At 43.7% G+C, this 19,658-nt stretch overlaps 1 protein-coding gene across 2 annotated transcripts in view; it reads right to left on the bottom strand.

Moving 5' to 3' along the window:
* mrc2 (mannose receptor, C-type 2) overlaps positions 1–17,141 on the bottom strand; it is a 37,853-nt gene extending 20,712 nt beyond the window's left edge. Inside the window, exons 1-4 of one of the 2 annotated variants that reach the window (XM_028986914.1) lie at positions 16,858–17,141; positions 8,512–8,913; positions 947–1,120; positions 681–845 (exon numbers count right to left, since the gene is read on the bottom strand). In XM_028986914.1, coding sequence (XP_028842747.1) covers positions 681–845; positions 947–1,120; positions 8,512–8,913; positions 16,858–16,984 — 868 coding nt within the window. In that variant the 5' untranslated portion in view covers positions 16,985–17,141. The remainder of the gene's footprint in view (positions 1–680; positions 846–946; positions 1,121–8,511; positions 8,914–16,857) is intronic. The other variant, XM_028986912.1, reaches the window with a different exon arrangement.
* Positions 17,142–19,658: the final 2,517 nt, after the last annotated feature.

The raw sequence follows: 19,658 nt of genomic DNA, 5'->3' as shown, positions 1-19,658 counted from the left end.
TGAAATATGGGGGTGGTATTGTCTGTCTGGTCCTGCTTTTGAGCTTGAAGGGGTCATTTCAGATACTGAAAGCACTTGACAGTCACAGACACAACCAGCAGTCAACAGATTTGACTCACGTACTGTTTTACGTCATTTTAGACAAAAACAAAGTGATACTTGTTAAATGTTTTTCTGTGATGACAGTATTTCACACTCTTTATAAAATGGGAATGTGTCATGATCCGGACCGGCAGGGGTTGACTCCGGATCCGGAGTTCGGACCGGATTTTCATGTTTGTCCTGTGTAATGTTCCCTGATCGTGTTCACCTGGTGTATAATTATCTAATTGTATAAAACTATCCTGTTCGTGTCTGTTTGCGGTCGTGTAGATTGTGCGTGTAGATGTTCCCCTGTCTCGTGTAGTTTGTATTAAACCCGTCACATGAAATCGTGCGAATGCGTCCTCCTTCACCGCCATGTCCAGCCCACCCGTGACAGGATGGTTTCCAACAGTCCAGAAATTCTTCATATCTTGAGCTGCTTTGCCATTCTCGTTTTTGTTTATACTAAACCCATGTTTGTGTGACAATAGCAAACCGATTTAATCTATAAAGCAAGGTCAACATTAACAAGCAAAGAGTGTATTATTCCTCATTATCCTGTGACTGGATAAACTGAACAGAATCTGTCCCCTCACCGTTGATGTAGCTCTGCTCCTCAACTTTGGTGATACTCAGCAAGCTGGCTCCCTGTTGCTGGCAGCTGGTTCGAGCTTCACTCCAGGATAGCGCTGCCTGGAAGTTGAACTGGTAACAGTTGTCCATCAACGATTCAGTGTCCCAGAACGTCTCACACCCATTACCTTTTGAAAGAGAGAACAAATCCAGTAAATCCAACATCCACACACTTTAGAGTTCCTCCTTCCCCGTGTGAAACCTGGTGCTGAAGAAAATGCTCACTCACTCTTAATAGGACAGAAGCCCCAGCGTTCATCCTTTCCGTAGTCATATGTGGTGGCGCACCAAAGATGACCGTCCTCCCGACCCACGCTGGTGCAGCTGTGGAACCACTGGCCGTCGTACAGGAAGGGCAGAAAGCAGGGTCGACCTTGAGAGTTGCCCTGAATCGTATATATCTCTACAAACACAGTGACACTGATTTACTAAACACCTCAGACAGAGGGAAACACTTAAAAACAGTAATGAATCAGTAACATAGTTTCACAGCTGTATATCCCAGCCAGACATTGAGAATGAATGAAACCATGTAAAATTGACAACGGTACAGTATAATAGACAGTAAATAGTGGATGAACAACAACTTCTTCATGTGAAATTCTAAGGAAACGAAAATACTGTTACTTGTCAGAAAGCTGGCAAAAGGAATGAACGTTGATAGTCCTTGATGCTCAGTGTTGATCAATGTTGGTGGTCCTTCTATCACTATATATATATGACCACCAAGGACTTAGGAGTCATAATTGACAGTGATCTATAAATTCTGTTATTAACATACAAAGCTCAAATTCGACTGGCCAATGCCTACTTGTCTGACTTGCAAACAAACTACTGCCCCACAAAACTGGATTCTTACTGTTACAGAGATTCAACAAATTCCCAGCAGGTGTCCTTCTGCTACAGAGCTGGAGTGGTGTGGGAGAATTTGGGAATGTTCTGGATCAACTGGAAAGGTCGAGTAGTGCTAAGATGAAGTCCAGCCATCAGTGATAATTATATGTTGGACTATTTAATACCTACCTTGCTCTGACCCCTATTTTCTTTTCCTTTGACAAATCAACACTAAAACTGTTCTGACACCTACAGTGGAGAAAATAAGTAATTGGAAGGCATTGTGTCAGGCTCGTAACATACGGTGCTGCTTGGAAGTTTGTGAATCCTCCAGACTGATCTTGTTAAAAAAACATTATTACACATAAATCCAAATCCCAATTTGGAAAGCACACCTTCCAAATAATGGACACACACACAAAAAGAGACGTATTTTCATTACTTAATTAAACAAAGGCCATTTATTTCACAAAAACTGAAAACTTGTGCAAAAGTGTGAGAACCCTTGTATTAGTAGCTTGTGGCTCCTCCTTCTGCAGCCATTACTTCAACTAAAAGTCTTCTGTGACCCCTAACCAGCCTCTCACATCTGCTTATGGGGATTTTTGCCCACTCCTCCTTGCAGAACGCAGCCTGTTGAGAGAGGTTGGAGGGAGATCTGGCATGTACCAACTTCTTCAGGTCTTGCCGCAACATTTCCATTGGTTAAGGTCCGGAATTTGCCAAGCCAATCCAGAGTATGAATCCTCCTTCTCTGAAGCCATTTCTAGGTTTTGCTGGAATGCTTTGGGTCAATGTCTTGTTGCATAATCCATTTTTCTCTCAGCTTCAACTCCCTGACTGATGGCAGGAGTTCCTGGTCAAGAATTTGTGGATATGCGAAGATCCAGAAGGTCCAGAAGCAGAAATGCAGGCCCAGACCATCACATTTCCACCGGCAGACTTCACTATTGGGAAGAGGTTCTTTTCTTCATTATATGGTGTGTTGGCTTTTCTCCAAACATGTCAGTTTTGATTGTGACCAAATAATTCGTTTTTGGACTAGTCTGTCCAGAGAATGGACTTCCAGAAGACCTCTGGTTTGTCCAAGTGCTCTCTGGCAAAGTTCAAACGGGTAGCTTTGTTCTTTTTTGAGAGCAGAGGCTTTCTTCTGGCATCCCTCCCATGAATGTCATGGCTTTTCAATTTACGTCTGATTGTAGACGCATGCAAATTTGTCCTAGATGCTGCCAGAAAGGTCTGCAACTCTCTAGAGGTGATGTGTTGGTTGGCTTTTACCTCATTTATTATTTTTCTGGTGCTTCTGTGTGATATTTTCAATGTCACGTTGAAGGCCCTCCATTTGTAAATTATCTGTCATACAATGAATGGATGAAGCTGTAATCTTTGGAGGTCTTATAGTCCTCCCCAGACTGATGGGTTGTCTTTACCCTCTTCTTATTGTCCTCGAATATCTCCTTTGTTCAGGCCAAACCCTGCACAAATGTATCATTTCATTGGTCTGTTAAAATGAGTAACTAAGCACCCAAATGCGTTTCACCTGAATCTTTACAACATTTTACAACATTTACAGCATTTACCAGAAGACAATCAGTAGTTACAGGGACAGTCCCCCCCTGGAGCAACTAGGGGTTAAGTGTCTTGCTCAGGGACACAATGGTAGTAAGTGGGATTTGAACCTGGGTCTTCTGGATCATAGGCAACTGTGTTACCCACTAGGCTACTATCGCCCTACTATCTGTAACCTGCTTGACTTAACCAATGCAGCTGGGGGTTCACTTACTTTTGCAAGTACACTAATTCCATGTTTCATCGAATATATTAGCTACTTAAACAAGTCCCACTGAACAAGTACATGCCATTGATATGCATATATATGACATTTCATACACAAAACCTGATGAAGATAAATCAGGGCAAAACAAGACAAACATTTAAAATGCTAAAGGGGTTCACATACTGTCATGCAGCAGTTTATGTCTGCATAATTTCACATCACACATGCACAATTTGTTCCTCCTCCTAACCTGCTCTGCCATCTTTTGTAGACATAAAGCATGTCTCAACACTCTCACCCATTTGAAAGTAAGTTGCATTCAAAGTTAAAAAGTATCCACATTGCTTCTGCCATTATATTGATACCTGTCTCTCACTCTTCTGAATGTGACTGCTGGATCTACTGTGGCTGTGTGTACAGGATCTGATGATCTGTTGTCCAGTGGACTATGGCCAGTCAGTGAGAGAATGTGCATAACTCTAAACATTTTCAATATGTTTTAACATTATATAAACAAATCCCATGAATTGCAACAGCCAAAGTGTGAGAAAAATTGGTTGTTCCTGCCTTCATAAGCAGGTCAGGAATCTTAAAAAAGGGTAAATGCCAGACAGATGCAGGTCTTGGGCACATGCAGACAAACATAGAGCTTCAGGGACAGCTCATAAGGGTGTTTAGGCACAGTTTCCTGTTCTCACGATTTTAGCTTGATTTGTTGTAACTCCATGAAGCAGCCAAAATCACATCCACAGTCCACACACATCTCCACTGAGTCAATAAGAGGGAAAGAACAAGCAAATAGGAAAATGAAAAAGAAACACACACCGTTAAATCCAACGGTAAACGGCTAAATAAACAAATGAAAGGGACACTGGAGAATAGTACTGATATGCTTAACATTGCCATGGATACCAGATTTTAACGTTCAGTTCCGCATCTGCACTCTTTTTAATTTGTTTCTCTCCTGTTTCCTCACTCTTTAGTTGAATGAGAGTTAATCTCCTTCATTGAACGGGGGTTGTCGTAGTAACAAGCACATTCCAGTGGACCATGGGATGTGAATAAAGGGCAACCAAAGAAAAAAGTGAGGGTCAAGAGAGTGTGTGTGAGTGAGTTAACTTCACAAAATGCTGTCATAGTTTACCTCTGAGCAAGGCAAATGGAAACTTAGACACACACACACACACACATATCGCCTTACATCTTTTCAGACAGCTAGGCCTGAAAATATTATTTCAGAGATGCTGGAAGAGTAAAAAGGGAAGTGGGTTTTCTGCGGCCGCTCTGTGGGTGACTAAAAAGATCAAACTGCAATTTCACTGAAAATAAATTATTTCGAGCTATTATTAGCTCAAAAGCGAAAAGCTATTATTAGATTTCTGAAAAGGCATTGCGCTACACCACACCTTATTAAACTTAAGAACACGAAAGATCTCTTTTGTGTCCAAATTTACAACAACACTCTTGGGTTTATGTAGTGTCGACTGAAATCGAATCTTTATAGGGTAGAGAATGGAGAGGGTTGCAGACGTTCTACTGCAGATCTTCCACAGGCCGTCTGAACTGCCCTGTTTACTAACATAAGGAAGGGCTTTCCTGTTGGCAGGGCAGGGATTTATGTAGTAATGTCGGCGGCAGGACCAGTGGAAAACAGCTCTCAGCCAAAGCAACTTATTTGGACAGTGAGGTTGCCTTAATAGCGGGGACAATAGTTTGTGAAAACAACACATTTGACAAAAAATGTGATGCTTTGAATTGTATCCTTAGTATTTTGACAGTTTCAGTTCTTTAAGATTTAAAGCAGCTATAAACACTGTTGCATGTATATGAAGATTTTGTGCCAACATGGTGAACTGTTTTACAGCATGCGGCACGCCGAACAATGCACAAGGACTGGCAAAATCATCAATTACTGGACTAGCATCTTGTTCAACCATTATGTAAAAAAACATTGTCATTGTCTTCTGCTGTAGCACAAAAATTGTGAACATTTTGTGGGTGATTTCTAAGACCTGATACATTTTCTCACAGGGAGTTATAAGACACATATCTTCACAGATACATTTAGAGAAAGAATATAGAATATAGTGATCACACATGCTCGCTTAAGAAGACTGTCCGGAAATTAGAATGTAAATGGTGAATAGCATGGAAGGAGAGCATCCTCAACTATAGGAAGGCACTTAGCGCGGCTCAATCAACATATCTTTCGTTGTTAATAGACAAGACCAAAAATAATCCCATATTCTTGTGTAACACTATAGCCAAACTAACCAGGAAAAAGACAGAAACGTATACTATCACTCAGTATCATCGTAGTAGTGACGATTTTATGAGTTTCTTTAATACTAATATTATTACGAATAGAGATAAGATTAAAAGCATAACAAACAGCTCCATCGATATTACTATGGAAAATAATCTTCAAATAGCAGACCACCAATTAGAACGCTTTCTTAAAGAGCATGAATTAATTAAATTAATCTCATTGTCAAATCAATGTACTTACACATTGGATTTGCTTCCTACAAGTTTCCTTAAACAAGTAGCACCCGGTTATAAATCCTATCCTTAAAATTATTAACTCGTTGCTTAGCACCGGACACGTCCAAAATTCCTTCAAGGTAGCAGTCATTAGACCCCTGATCTTGATCGCAGCTTTCGAATTATAGACCGATATCCAACCTTGCGTTTATATCAACAATTCTACAAAAAGTCATAGCCCAGCAGCTGTGCACGTACCTAGACAGCAACAACATTCATGAAGTATTTCAATCGGGATCATAGCACTGAGGCAGCGCTGGTTAAAGTGGTTAATGGCCTTCTGTTGGCCTCTGATCAGGGACGCATCTGCTTGTCCTGCTTGATCTGAGTGCAGCGTTTGACACTATTAATCACGCTATTCTCCTTGCCAGGTTAGAGAATGTTGTTGGGATTAAGGGAATAGCCCTTGTATGGTTCAGATCATATCTGACTGATTGGTATCAGTCATCATCAATGGTGATTCGTCTTCACATAGTAAAGTAGAGTTTGGTGTTCCACAAGGTTCCGCCCTAGGTCCGTTGGTATTTTCCCTATACATGTTACCTTTAGGTGACGTCATGCACAAACACAGTAATAGTTTTCATTGCTACGCTGACGACACACAGCTGTATCTATCAGCAATGCCAGATCAGAGGCAGCAGCTGAACAGAATAGAGAATTGTCTGAAGGACATTAGACAGTGGATGCTCACAAACTTTCTTTGTTAAACCCTGATAAGACAGAAGCCACTGTACTTGGGTCTCAAGCACACAAACATAAGGTGGCTGACTACATCATAACTCTGGATAGCCTTTCTATCTCACCAAGTACAGAAGTAAAGGATCTAGGATTCCTCATCGATGCAGGTCTCTCATTCAATTCACATGGAGATAATATCACTAGGAGAGCATTCTTTCACCTTAGAAAAGAAACATCATCTCAATGCACGATGCAGAAAAGTTGGTCCATGCCTTTATTACATCAAGGTTAGATTACTGCAACGTTCTACTGTCTGGATTTTCTAGTAGGTGCATGAGTAAACTCCAGCTAGTTCAGAATGCTGCAGCCAGAGTTCTAACTAGAACTAGGAAATTTGACCACATAACCCCAGTCTTACAGTCACTGCACTGTCTACCTATCAACCTTAGTTAGGCTGTCCTAGTTAAGGTACCGGGCCACTGTTGCATAAATATACCACTATTACCACAGTATCTGTCTGCTGCTGCTTCAGTTTGTTCTCTCCGAGACACTGAATCAAGCGCACAGACTACTGGCAAACTCCAATGAAGAGACCACCATATAAATCCTGGTTCCTGGCAACTGCCAACAAAGAACTTAGCATGAAACGAACCAGAGGGTCACCACAGCCACCACCACTGTACCAACTAAAGCTTCGGGGAACTTCAAATGGACCAGTAATGGACGCGTAATGTACACCATGACACTGGACTACACTGTGGACTTCTCAACCTCTGCAACTGTAGGACTTTTTCTCTTATTGGACAAACCATCACAAACCATGCACTGACACCACTTGCAGGCTCCCTCTACCCTGTAAGGGGGTCCCTCTCTGTATCACTTCTTCCCAACGTTTCTTCCATTCTGTTTTTCTCTCTCCTTTGTAGAATTTTTCTACAAGTGTGGGGGGTGTCAACTGTAGGGCCTGTCAAAGCCCATTGAGACATACTGTATGTGATTATGGGCTATATAAGAAATAAATGTTGTTGTTGTTGTTGTTGTCTTCACTAAGAGTGAAATCACCCATTTCCATGACCCTTGTGTAAAAACTGTATTCAAACCACTCCAATTTGATGTTACCTGGCAGAAAAAGGCATGGCACAATAGAGGTTAAAATGAACAGTTTCTAATTTATTAACACTGGTAAATAATTATTGTAGTTACATATGAATATTGGATGTAAAAAAGGTACCAAGGTTACAAAGAAAACAAAAATGAGAAGAAAGAGGTAAAGGGAGAGAGAGCGAGAAAGAGGCAGAGCTATGAGAAATGAGATGATAGAGCAGGCTCGAAAACCAGAAGATCCGGTTTTGATGGAAAGACAGCTGGGAAAGAAAAAGTAAAGAAAAAAAGAGAGTGGGCGGTCCTGACGGCCGGCACTTCACACGTTTGTCTCGGCAAAAAGCCGTCCGACAAAAAGACATGTGAAACAGAGGTGTTGAATCTTCATCCACAACAATTTGCACAGGAATGTCACATTTGTCCTTGTAGACGGTCGCTATGCAAAACAAAAGCATGGTCCTGCGATGCCCAATTTTACACTTGTTCATCTCCTTAAAATCTCAGCTACGAGCGCATAATCCATAATCCATCCATGTCTAAAACTAATAAACAAAACAAATTTTGAGAAGCAGGAAATCATATGGAAAGAACAGGTAAAATAGACCAGAGGTTCATGTTTGCTGACCATCCAGACCCAACCCAAGCACAACTAAAATGATAGAAATTGTTTACGGACCCAGCCCGACCAGACTCAGTCCAAGATTTACATTTCTAGTCTATATAGCCTTTATTCAAGGCTCATCATATGGATTTTTGTTAAATGTGACCCAGAACTCTATTTATCCTCTGTTTCATAAAAGTGAGGGTTCGGTAATTTTCCTGAAATACTTATCATCATTCATATCAACACATTGCTATACCTTGGTAGCTCTTGGCACACAGGTCTTGGTCATCACCGTAGACCCTCCATGACCCCTCAGTAACAGCTTTGGCTGTGGACGTGTTTGTGACCATAGCTGGGAAAGGCATGTAGGTGTTCAGGTTCTCCAGCACCTGACCACAGTACCAGGTCCATCGCACCTTCAGTGGCTCATGGTCGCATGTGTAGACATTTAGAGGAGACCTGCTCGTACTCCCATTTCCCACGGTCAAGCCCAGGCAGAGGGAGGAGCCGAGGTTGAACATCCGGCCCCTGGTCACCCACTTCCACCGCTGGGCTTCATCCTCACAGGAGGAGAACATGTACAGCACACTGTCCCGCACACCCAGGCATCCCTGCACGCCATCATGGAATAATGAAAATGTGTTGGAATCAGCTGTACCTAAAGGCAGAAAGAGGCGGAGACATAGAAGGACCAATGAGATTAATATTGAATGAAAACACTTCATTATGACACCTCAATAAATTTCAATCACTTTTCAATCACAAGTTTTTAAGACTTTTAACAGGCCAGACATAAACACACAATCAATAATTAAACTGATCTCTCACCCCCAGAGTAACACAGAGAAATGAGAGCAGTGCTGAACCGAGTGGAAGACTAGGTGAGGCCAGACAGAACGGCTGAATTGAATCGTAATTAGAGCCACTCGATAGAAAGGAAACAGACCCAGTTGATTTGCTAATGTGGAAAAGGTTGATCGATGTTGGATCCGGGGAAATAGGACTAGATGGGATTGGAGTCCATCACCCGTCCGGAATTAATTTTAAAAAATGAAAAAGAGACACGAGAAAAAGAACTGTAGGCTGCATTAGATAACAGGTCCACTGCAGGTCCAGGTCCTTGCTGAATGCAACTCACAATTTTTACTGGTTATGGTTTGGCTGAGTGTTTTATTGGTTTTCTTGGACAAACAACTATTTTCAGTTTAACATTTAGACAGGATCATTTTAATAGTGGGTAAAAAGGAGAGTGAATAAAATATGACACAATGTCTTCAGGGTCTGATTTTTACACTAGATGTTCTCCAGTCCTCCTGATCTGTTCATCTCGCCCCACAAACTTTACATGAACCAAATAAATTATTATTATTAAAGAATGTGTGGAATGTTAAAAACAAGCATTGTGCAATATTAACATCTTTCTATTTTAAAATGTAAGGATGTAATTTCAAGAGCACAAAGCACATCAAGATGAAATGAACAGAAACTGGAATCATCTTATAGTAGGAAGAAGAAGGAGAAGAAGAAGGCTGGACTCGAGCCACAATGACAGGAATGTCGGGAACCAAACCCAACGGCCTTCCCGAAAGCCAGAGTACTTTTCTCTCTCATCCCCCATTTTTTCTTATCCTCCTCCACTCTGGCTGGTGGGGGTGTGAGGTAACAGCCACAGAGAGGGAGTCACAAAAAACATCAAAATATATTAAATGCAACCAAAAATGAGAGGCAGCATAGATCACCAGAGAGGAGGGACAAAACATTGCACGGGGAACAAAGAAGCCCTGCACTTCGAGTTGAACTCTGAGTCTGAGAAAGGAAAAAGAAAGGAGGTGGTAAAAGACCCTCAGCATTCCTACCATTTGGGCCCCTGATGGGGCAGCAGGAAGTGGACAGAGAAAGAGAAGGAGAGAGCAGGACACTTTCATCCAAGGATATTTTATTCACGTTGGATGACTGAACACACTGGTAGGCATCAGACCAATCAGATCAGACCGGCACACCCTGAATGGCATAAAGGAAACAGTACGCTCCATTTTACGCATTAGGAATCAAAGGCCTGTTTCTTCCCTTTTCCGCCGGTTTGTGTGAAATTCCTGGCATGGTAGACACCTCAGTGAGAAGAGCTGCATGACTCTTTCAATGACCTGGTATGAAATGCAAGACGGCTCAGTTTATCCGCTCACTGTGGGCTCTGCGACCCCCCGACACTCACTTCTGTCACCCATCAGTGTGTTTAAATGGCCTTGCCAGTTTGCCCCACTCACCTCCTGCTGTTTTAAGATGTGGTTTTATCTCAAACACACACACAATAATGAAAGTGTTTCTCCAGATGGGGTGACTCTTGGCTGCCAGAGTCTCCTCCCACTGTGCAATTCTCCACTGCAGAGAGTACTCGGGTTCCTGCAGACGTATCATTGTGCCATTCTGGTACGAGACACAGCTAGTGATTAAAGACACAAGGAGAAGCGGCCGTGAGCCATCCTGTCCTCATGATGCAACTCGGCTGCAAAGCCAAGGAGGAGGAGGACGAAGAGGCGGAGAAGGCTTGGCAGCTGGGTGTTTCAGGTTCAAACCTCAAACTACAACAAACTACAAGCAAACATCTTAATTTAAGCTTTAATGAGTGTGAAATGACCACTATTTATAGTCACTTATTCTGATTACAGGGTCATTCACTTTTTTCCTCCCAGCTGCATTTACATTTGTATGAGATGCTGGCAGAATTGCTCCAGGCAGAGAAAGTGTTAAACAGTCTCTGACTCCGGAGCACACTGGCAGCAGAATTTATAACAGTGGTAGCCAGGACTTTCTGGTCCAATAATGAAGTAACTGTGAACTCTGACTAACCACTGATGCTGCTGTGATTGGTTATATTCCACTGTTATATTCATAAACTGTCACGAGGGCAAGAGAGGGCAGGAAAAACTCACAAAAACGGGATTTACTTACAACATTGCACATACAGCCAAGACTGTCACGTAACTTCGGTCACTTGGCAGCATAAGCGCAGAACAGGGTGACGTGTTTCCTATATAATCAGTGTCCAGACAGCTGGTCTCTGCCCAGTCATTGTTTGTTTCATTGACTTAAAAATAAAGTAACATAAAAAAAATAAAGTGAAGTTCTTGTCACATGTGATACACAGCATCATCACTGTGAAATTTGTCTTCTGCATTTAACCCATCACCCTGAGTGAGCAGTGGGCAGCCATGGGGAGACCAGGGAAGCAGTGTGTGGGGACGGTACTTTGCTCAGTTGCACCTCAGTGGCTCCTTGGCGGATCGGGATTCGAACCGGCAACCTTCTGATTATGGGGCCACTTCCTTAACCGCTAGGCCACCACTGCTGAGCTGGGAGACTTCGACTCATCTCATCTCTTCCGATCCATCTTACCTGCCTTTTCTGCTCCTGATTCCTGTTCCCTGTCTGTTGTGTTTATTGTGCGAGTGTCAACATCCGTGGGTGTGGCAGCAATAGCTGAAACGTGCTCGTAGGCTCACCCGCCCCGTTGTGTTGTCCCACAATTGTTCGAGTCCAACCCTGGACTCACATCTCCCTGGATTTCATTACTGGTCTGCCAGCTGTGGACATCCTCAACACCGACCATTGTCGACCGGTTTGACCAATGCCGTCCACCTGGTGGCTCTCCCCGACCTTCCTTCATCACTACCACCCCCAACCTACTCCTTCAACACATGGTGCATCTGCATGGGTTCCCTCAGGACATTGTGTCGGACCAGGGTCCCCAATTCGTCTCAGCTGTCTAGAAGGCATTCTGCCGTCTCATTGGTACCACCTGCTGTCTCTCCTCTGGCTATCACCCCCAGTCCAACGACCAGGCGGAGAGAGACAATCAGCAGCTGGGACGATTCCTGCGGTGCTTTGTAGGTCTCCTGTTCTACTGGCAACAGTCCCTTTGAGGTCTGCTGTGGATACCAGCCCACTTTCTTTGCCCATCAGGAGCCCGCAGGCCAGCATGATCGGCAACACCCGGTCAGACTGCAATTCCGGGTGGGTGACAGAGTGTAGCTCTCCACCCAGGACCTCCACCTCTGCACGGAGTCACGGAAGCTTCACCCTGGATCATCGACTGGGGTCCCGTGTGTACGGTTGAGCGCATCCTGGACTCACGCCATCTGGGGTCCAGAACCTCATCCACTGGGCCGGCTATGGCCCCCAACAACGGTCCTCTCATTACTGAGTACCCTCCTCTGTTCCAGGGCGTCAGGGGACAGGGATTTTGTGATGGTAATTATTAAATTAGTTTAAGACATGTTTTATCACATGATCCCAGTTTGTTCAAATAATTGAAGGCCAACCTGTTCATTTGAACAAAAAGTGAACCCCTGAGATTAAGACACACAGAGAAGACAAACAAGGTAAAGCTCACCCACAGTTCATTCCTTAAAGTTTAAAGATTCCCCATTCCACAAGAAATCAATCATTCTGTTTCTAACATTCAGAAAATCTGTTCAATGTGGCAGTGGTTGGCCTAGCAGGTCAGAAAATAGACCCGTAATTGGAAGGTTGCTGGTTCGAATCCCGAACCACCAAGGTGCCACTGAGCAAAGCACCATCCCCACACTCTGCTCCCCGGGCGCCTGTCATGGCTGCCCACTGCTCACCAAAGGTGATGGGTTAAATGAAGAGGATTGTGTGCACTGTGTGCCGTGCTGCAGTGTTTTACAATGACAATCACTTCACTTTGAATTACTGCAATCGTTCAGCGCCAATAATCCATGAGCTCTGGCCTGAACAGAAGTTATCGACATGTTTCATTTACTCTCATTTATAGTGCAGCCTGATTAAAATCAAATGCATCAAATGCAGCCTGATTAAAATGCATTGATATTCAACATCCTCCCTATCAGTTGTTTGATTAATACTACTTAGGGGACATTTGTTACTATTGATTAAAGTTTAAAGTTTAAAGTGAAGTGATTGTCACATGTGATACACAGCAGCACAGCACACGGTGCACACAGTGAAATTTGTCCTCTGCATTTTACCCATCACCCTGAGTGAGCAGTGGGCAGCCATGACAGGCGCCCGGGGAGCAGTGTGTGGGGACGGTGCTTTGCTCAGTGGCACCTCAGTGAGATCTCAGTGGATTTGAACCGGCAACCTTCTGATTACGGGGCCGCTTCCTTAACCTCTAGGCCACCACTGCCCCTAAATTATGTTTACAGACCAACTTTATGTTTAACTATAATGATTAAAATGGTATTAGGCACAACTACTGCTTAACACACTGTGTACATATATGGTAAGCATTCATTTGTAACAACATAATTTAAACTAAATACAGAGTATTGTTAGCAAATGTATGTGGTCTGGGATGTTTTCTTTTAGGTTTAAGACTAGGTTTAGGACCATGAGAAGTTCATACATACATTTTCCCTGTATAAGCAAAGGAAATTTGTGTTTATCTTTAGTTTTTGTGTTATTTGAGTTTTTGTGGGATTGCAGTGACCTGGCCTATTTCCGCAGGGTTAGGGCTGTTGCTGTACTGGCTCTGGTTCGACAGTTTGATTCAGCTGGAGGCAAAAGTGACATAACGCTGATTTTGGCCAGAGAGGGGGAGGCAGAGGCGTATTCACGACAGCCTGGTATTCAGGGCACTGCTGGCCAGGGTCAGGAAACAAGGTTAAATAAAAGCAGATGTTCCTCACACCTCTTTCCCTTAGAACCAGTTAATGGAAGCTTAAAAAAAATCACCATGGACTAAAAATCACCACAAAATGCCACATCATCAGGTCCACAGGCCAAGTCATGGGGGAAAAAAACCTCAACAGCTGTATTTCAGCAGAGTAGAGAACTAACATCTATCTATAGTGTTAGTGGTTTACTTCCAGATCTGTGAGAAAGTGAGCAGTTGGTGTGGTGCTGAACATTTTTAAACACTGGCTCTGTGTAAAAATAAAGAAAAACATAACACACACACACATATATATATATATATATATATATAGTGTAATAAATAACAAAGGTTTATAAGTTAAGGCTACACACAGCTAAAAGGAAATATTTGAAACGAGTGATGATCGCTTATGAGTCCTTTTCTTGAACTCCGGAGGATTCGGGCTGGAGCTTTGTTGCGTTTTGTTCATTGTCAGCCTGATTGTGTGCAGCTGTTGTGAGTGTTTAAATGTCGCCCTTTGTATCACTTCGCTGTCGGGCCCTTAATCTGTAAGTCCTGTTCTGATGCGTGTCTCTTTATGTATTAAACCCGCCGGTTTGTGACGCTGTGTGAATGTGTCCATCCCTGCCCCTGTTGCAACTCACTTTGATGCAACTTTTTTCAAACGTAAATGTAAATGTTCACCTTTGGTCATGGTTCCATAATTCCAGAATGGCACGGCTTTGTTTGGTTCTGCTTTTCATGATGAATGAACTACACTCACTATGCTATACTATAGTCCCTCAGCTGTAAAGACTTTGGGCAGGTTTTTGTTTCAGCCAAACCAACATTTTTGTCCTATCTTTGGAGAAAATAACAGCACTCAGCATGCCCTCATCTCATCTCTCCTTTACACACCTTCTCCCTCCTTTCCCGCATCTCCTTGAAAAAGTTGAGCTACTGATCCCAGATGGTTTCCTGTTGAAATGTGAGGCCTGAGGCTGCGGCCAAAATCAGCAGGACCTCAAAAAAACAGACCCCCAGTGAGAAACCCAACACAACCTGCTCAAATCAGAACTATCTCCATCCATATATGCTGAATATTCCCTATTAACCAGCACACACTTATCTCCACCACAGTGTGGGTGGGACTGACAGCAAGGCCAACAAGAGACCAAGCTCTAGTTACACACTTTTAAAAGGGTCAGGGCTTCATGACCACACAAGGAAACTCATCATAGGAGGATAACCGTTATAGAAGGACAACAAACCAATGAAAAACAGACCAAACGAGACCAATAACACAGAGCTGGAGGCCAGCAGGCCAAACCGAGGATGTTGATGTTCAAACGATCTGAAAGCTATTTCCCAAAAGCTGATACAGAGGGAGGGGCATTGCACCATCTTTTTATTTGGACAGATGTTTGGGGGATAAAGAGTGAGAAAGTGAGCGGAAAATAAGGAACACTGTTCCAAAGAGGTCAGAGAATGAGCTTTAGAGGGAGAAAAAGAAGAATGGAGGCACAGTCCAGGTTCCATGCTGATTGTTGAAAACCAGTTGAAGTCAGTAATAAAGTAAATGGAACTGCATACTGTACTTAAATACTTGTTATAACTTGTTACAACATTCAGAGCGACCTGGTTCTACCGGAAGGAAATAAATTGCCTTCAATGAAAATCATTAATTAATGACATTCTAATAAAAGATTGGTGTACCAAGAGTCTGTTCATGTAATATTAGTTGACTGATCAAGAATCCGGTTACAAGACCGACAACAGGATATTAGAGTATTAAAAATAATAAAGTGAAGTCATTTTGCTTTTGATACTCAAGCACGTTTGAAATACTTTAATGGAAGTGGATGTTTAAAATGAGGACTTCTACTTCTACATTATAACTGCATTAATTCAAGTACATGGTTGTGTACTCTGTCCATCAGACAGGATGGGAAAATCCGATTGTGCATGTTTTTCTGCTAGGTGATTCACATCCATCACTGTTCTGATGGATGGGATATCAACTGAATGAACAATGACACAAAGATGACGTGAAATGTCAGAGCAGAGGACAGAGTCCGTCAGATTTGCCAGAGATCCACCCAGTTGACATGCAGTCAACCCAATAATCGCCTGACCCAGTACACATGCCCAGCAAGCCCCTGAGACACTACCAGAAAGCAGATCTATTTTGTTACATTGAACATCCAGTCACTTATATTTGATTTATAATGTTTGCCTGTAATAGAGCAGCACATTTATATTTAACCTGTATTAAGTGAAAATGTATCTTAAAATGCTTAAGTATTATAAATTTAATCAAATGTAATTATCACTGATTTCTTGCATCTTTAGGTTAATCAATATTTCATTAACACTTAGAACACTATTCTATAAAGACCCTAATGGTCACTGCAGGGATAAATGTTATCTGGTAAAATAGCCCAGTGAATACGGTCTGTATCAATTGTCATATATTTTTATGTTTCTATTATATGAATTAAACATTTTTAATATATATAAACTGGTATTGCCTATTATTCTGGATCACAGTGCCATGAACTTATTACCGTAATACTTTCATCACAACAATAAATTTGCACGCTATGGTAAATAGTTTCAAAAGTTTTAAATGTACAATGGGGGGAGTTTTTTTTAGCACGGAAAAGTGTGTAAAGTTTACTGCTCAGTCTGGGACGGATGGAGGCAACAGATCCGCACGAGTTTACGCTTCACAACAAAGTGCGGAACACAGCGTCTGGCCGGCGCGGGATGCGCCGTGGGGGCGGGGCCGCCGAAGCCCCGCCCCCTCCACCGCGTCCACATCTGGTTCCACTCAGGAGCTGCACTTTCGTGGCATTCCTCAGCCCCACTCTGCACGGGCGACCGAACACACGTAGCAAATAAATAAAAGAAGTGGGGTTTTTTTTCGCAGGGACACAACTCGACCCGTCGCCAGCAGAAGTCTCGGAGGAAAGTCCTTACCTGAGACGGCGCTCTTTAGTGCCAGACAGAAGATGAATAAATATAAAGTGCTGCGCGCGTGGAAAGGCGGGAGCGCCCACGGCGCCCCACGCTCGCGCTCCAGTGCGTTTCCGACGCCGCGTTTCATCGTGTGGGACGCAGGGACGGACGGAGCGTGTCCCGGGCTGCTGCTGTCTCGCTTCTCCGGAGTGAATGAGCGGCAGACAGACACTGCGTCACCCCCCCTCTCTCTCTCTCTTACTCTCTCTCTCCGTCTCTCACTGTCTCTCTCTCTCTCACTGTCTCTCTCTCACTCTCTGTCTCTCTAACTCTGTCTCTCACTCTCTCTCTCACTCTCTCTGTCTCTCTCACTCCCTCTTGTCTCTCTCTCTCTCTCTCTCTCTCTCTCTCTCTGTCTCTCACTGTCTCTCTCACTCTCTGTCTCTCACTCTCTCACTGTCTCTCTCACTCTCTCTGTCTCTCTCACTCCCTCTGTCTCTCTCTCACTCCCTCTCTCTCTCTCTCTCTCTCTCTGTTTGTGTCTCTCTCTTTCTCTCGCTCGCTCCACAGTTTGATTGCCGAGCTTCTCTGGGGATGCTGAGGTGGCGTTTGAACCCTTCACACAGGAACGTCACAATTCAAGCTGACGCTGCACATGCAAGGCATGAGGTGTCAGACGAGAAGACAGTTGCAAAATGTCAGCGCAGCGAAGTGGCTACAGAAAAAGTCATTTCTGCCCATGATCCCACAAAGAAGGTGGGTCTAATCTCTGCAAAACATTTTGTACTGACAGTAGAGTAGAACTTTGTAGAGTAGAACTTTGTAGTTACCTGAAATATGGGGCTGTGACCCAAATACACTCCAAATAAATAGAAATCAAATCAATGCCTTCAAAACAGCATAAATTCTTTCAGGCGCGCTTTGTGTTGGACAAACGAAGGCTGGACAGAGCAGGTCAGAGTAAACCCTCTGCCGCTGGACATACGTTGTCCATGATGGGCAGCAGCTGGTTTAGGGTCCTTCTCTGTCCAGCTGAGCCCCAACCACGGAGCAGCTCTCCTCACCAGCTTGTCCAGCTGCACAGCTTCTTTACGCTGCGTACCCAGCACAGGACATCAGGGGTCCTCAGAAGCCAGTGGTGGGACGTAAACGGTTTAAGTAAACAAAATTGTCCCTGGTAGGTGCATCAGTGCATTGTGAAATGTTTGTGACTTCACGGCCATGCCAAGAACGGTCCCTTCAGCAGAAGGACAACAGACAGGGTGGTGTAGTGTAGTCGGAACTCGGAAAACATCCCACAGTTCCGCTTTCAACACTAAAGTCTCCCACAGCTGGGACTGGGTTTCCAACCTCCTCACAGGCAGACTACAGGTGGTGAGACTTGGTGGCCCTCAACACAGGAGCACCTGAAGGACATGTCCTCAGCCCTTCCCTCTACATCCTCTACACTCATGGCGAAAACCTGAACTCAACTATGTTACAGGATATCAAAAGAACCTTCTTCTCCCATTAAGGGTCACCACAGTGGGTCCACAGTGGGTTCTAGTGATGGACACTGGTGCAGGTGGTGCCGCTTACATTGTCTTGCTCTCCCCCGGCCTTCTCTGGTGTCACCCAGGCAGCTAGGAAGCTCTTCTCTCAAATACAAGTTGTCAGGGTCCGTGCAGCGGAGTGGCTTGCTCAGGAGCGGTCAGGAGGTCTTCATGTTTCCAAAGTCATGCTCAACCGCATATGGACATCTACTGTCAGTATAGCTGGTCACAGTTTGTATAATTCCTTACTGCCACCAATTCTGCAGCCTTGCCTGGATAGTGTGACAGGAAGGGTTAAGCCCGGGTTTCTACATTTTAGTGTAATTGGCACATCAGGAGCGCTTTGGCTCACCGCAGTGTTTACCGCTTGGAGATCTTGTACAAACCTCCACTTAGGCGGTTCTGCTGCCTTCTTCAGAGGAAATAAGAGGGTCAGGACATGGGACAATTACTCCTGCCTTAGCACTGTATCAAACACGATCTTACCCCGTCTCCAGCTTCCTGCTTTGGTGGATACTGAGACCTTTTGAGCGGATTGTTTGATTTTGGTGTGATCACTACCGGTTCAGCCCATTTGGTGTTTTCTCTTCATCAAGACCTCATGGTGCAGCTCAGGAAATTGAGCACGATCCCTTCTGGGCTTACTTCTGTAGTTTGAGCGAAAGTACGACTCGCATGACCACAGATAACGCCTGTTGGAACAGCATATGCTGGAACCCAGTAGGGAGCTTCAGTTGGCTACCACTGTTCTATGAGCACACGGTCATGTGCCCGTCTAGGTAGGGAGGGGACGTGGACAAAGTGTGCAAGGTGGACAGTGCGAAGGAGGAACACGCAGGCCAAATAAAAGTGCAAGATGTGATTTCTCCGTTTATTTTTAATACATTTGCCAAATCCTCACGTAAACTTGTGAGTAGAATTGTAAGGGGGAAAAAATTAATTTAATCAATTTTGCAATAAGCCCGTTACATAATAAAATGGGTAAAAAGTGATGTTCCGGATGCACTGTGCGTCTTCAGCACCGTTTTATGCTTCGTCTAATCCGGCTTGTGACAGGAGCACATAAAATTGACCGCAGACCTGTCGTCTGACCATGTGGATCGGGTCAAGCTGTATTTCTGACCATGATCAGGGCAGGACTGATGATGAATGCTGCACCCTGATGTCTTCTCAGAAAAAAAAAAAAAAAAACTTTGCTGGTTTTTAAAAAAACGGTCCTAAAAGAACAACTGAAATTTCTATGTCCTGATGACTAGATAATACTGATATGAGCACATGACTGCACAATGA

This window comes from Denticeps clupeoides, chromosome 7 (assembly GCF_900700375.1).
Source record: "Denticeps clupeoides chromosome 7, fDenClu1.1, whole genome shotgun sequence".
Lineage (NCBI taxonomy): Eukaryota > Metazoa > Chordata > Actinopteri > Clupeiformes > Denticipitidae > Denticeps > Denticeps clupeoides.
This window is presented reverse-complemented; position numbering and strand designations above follow the sequence as displayed.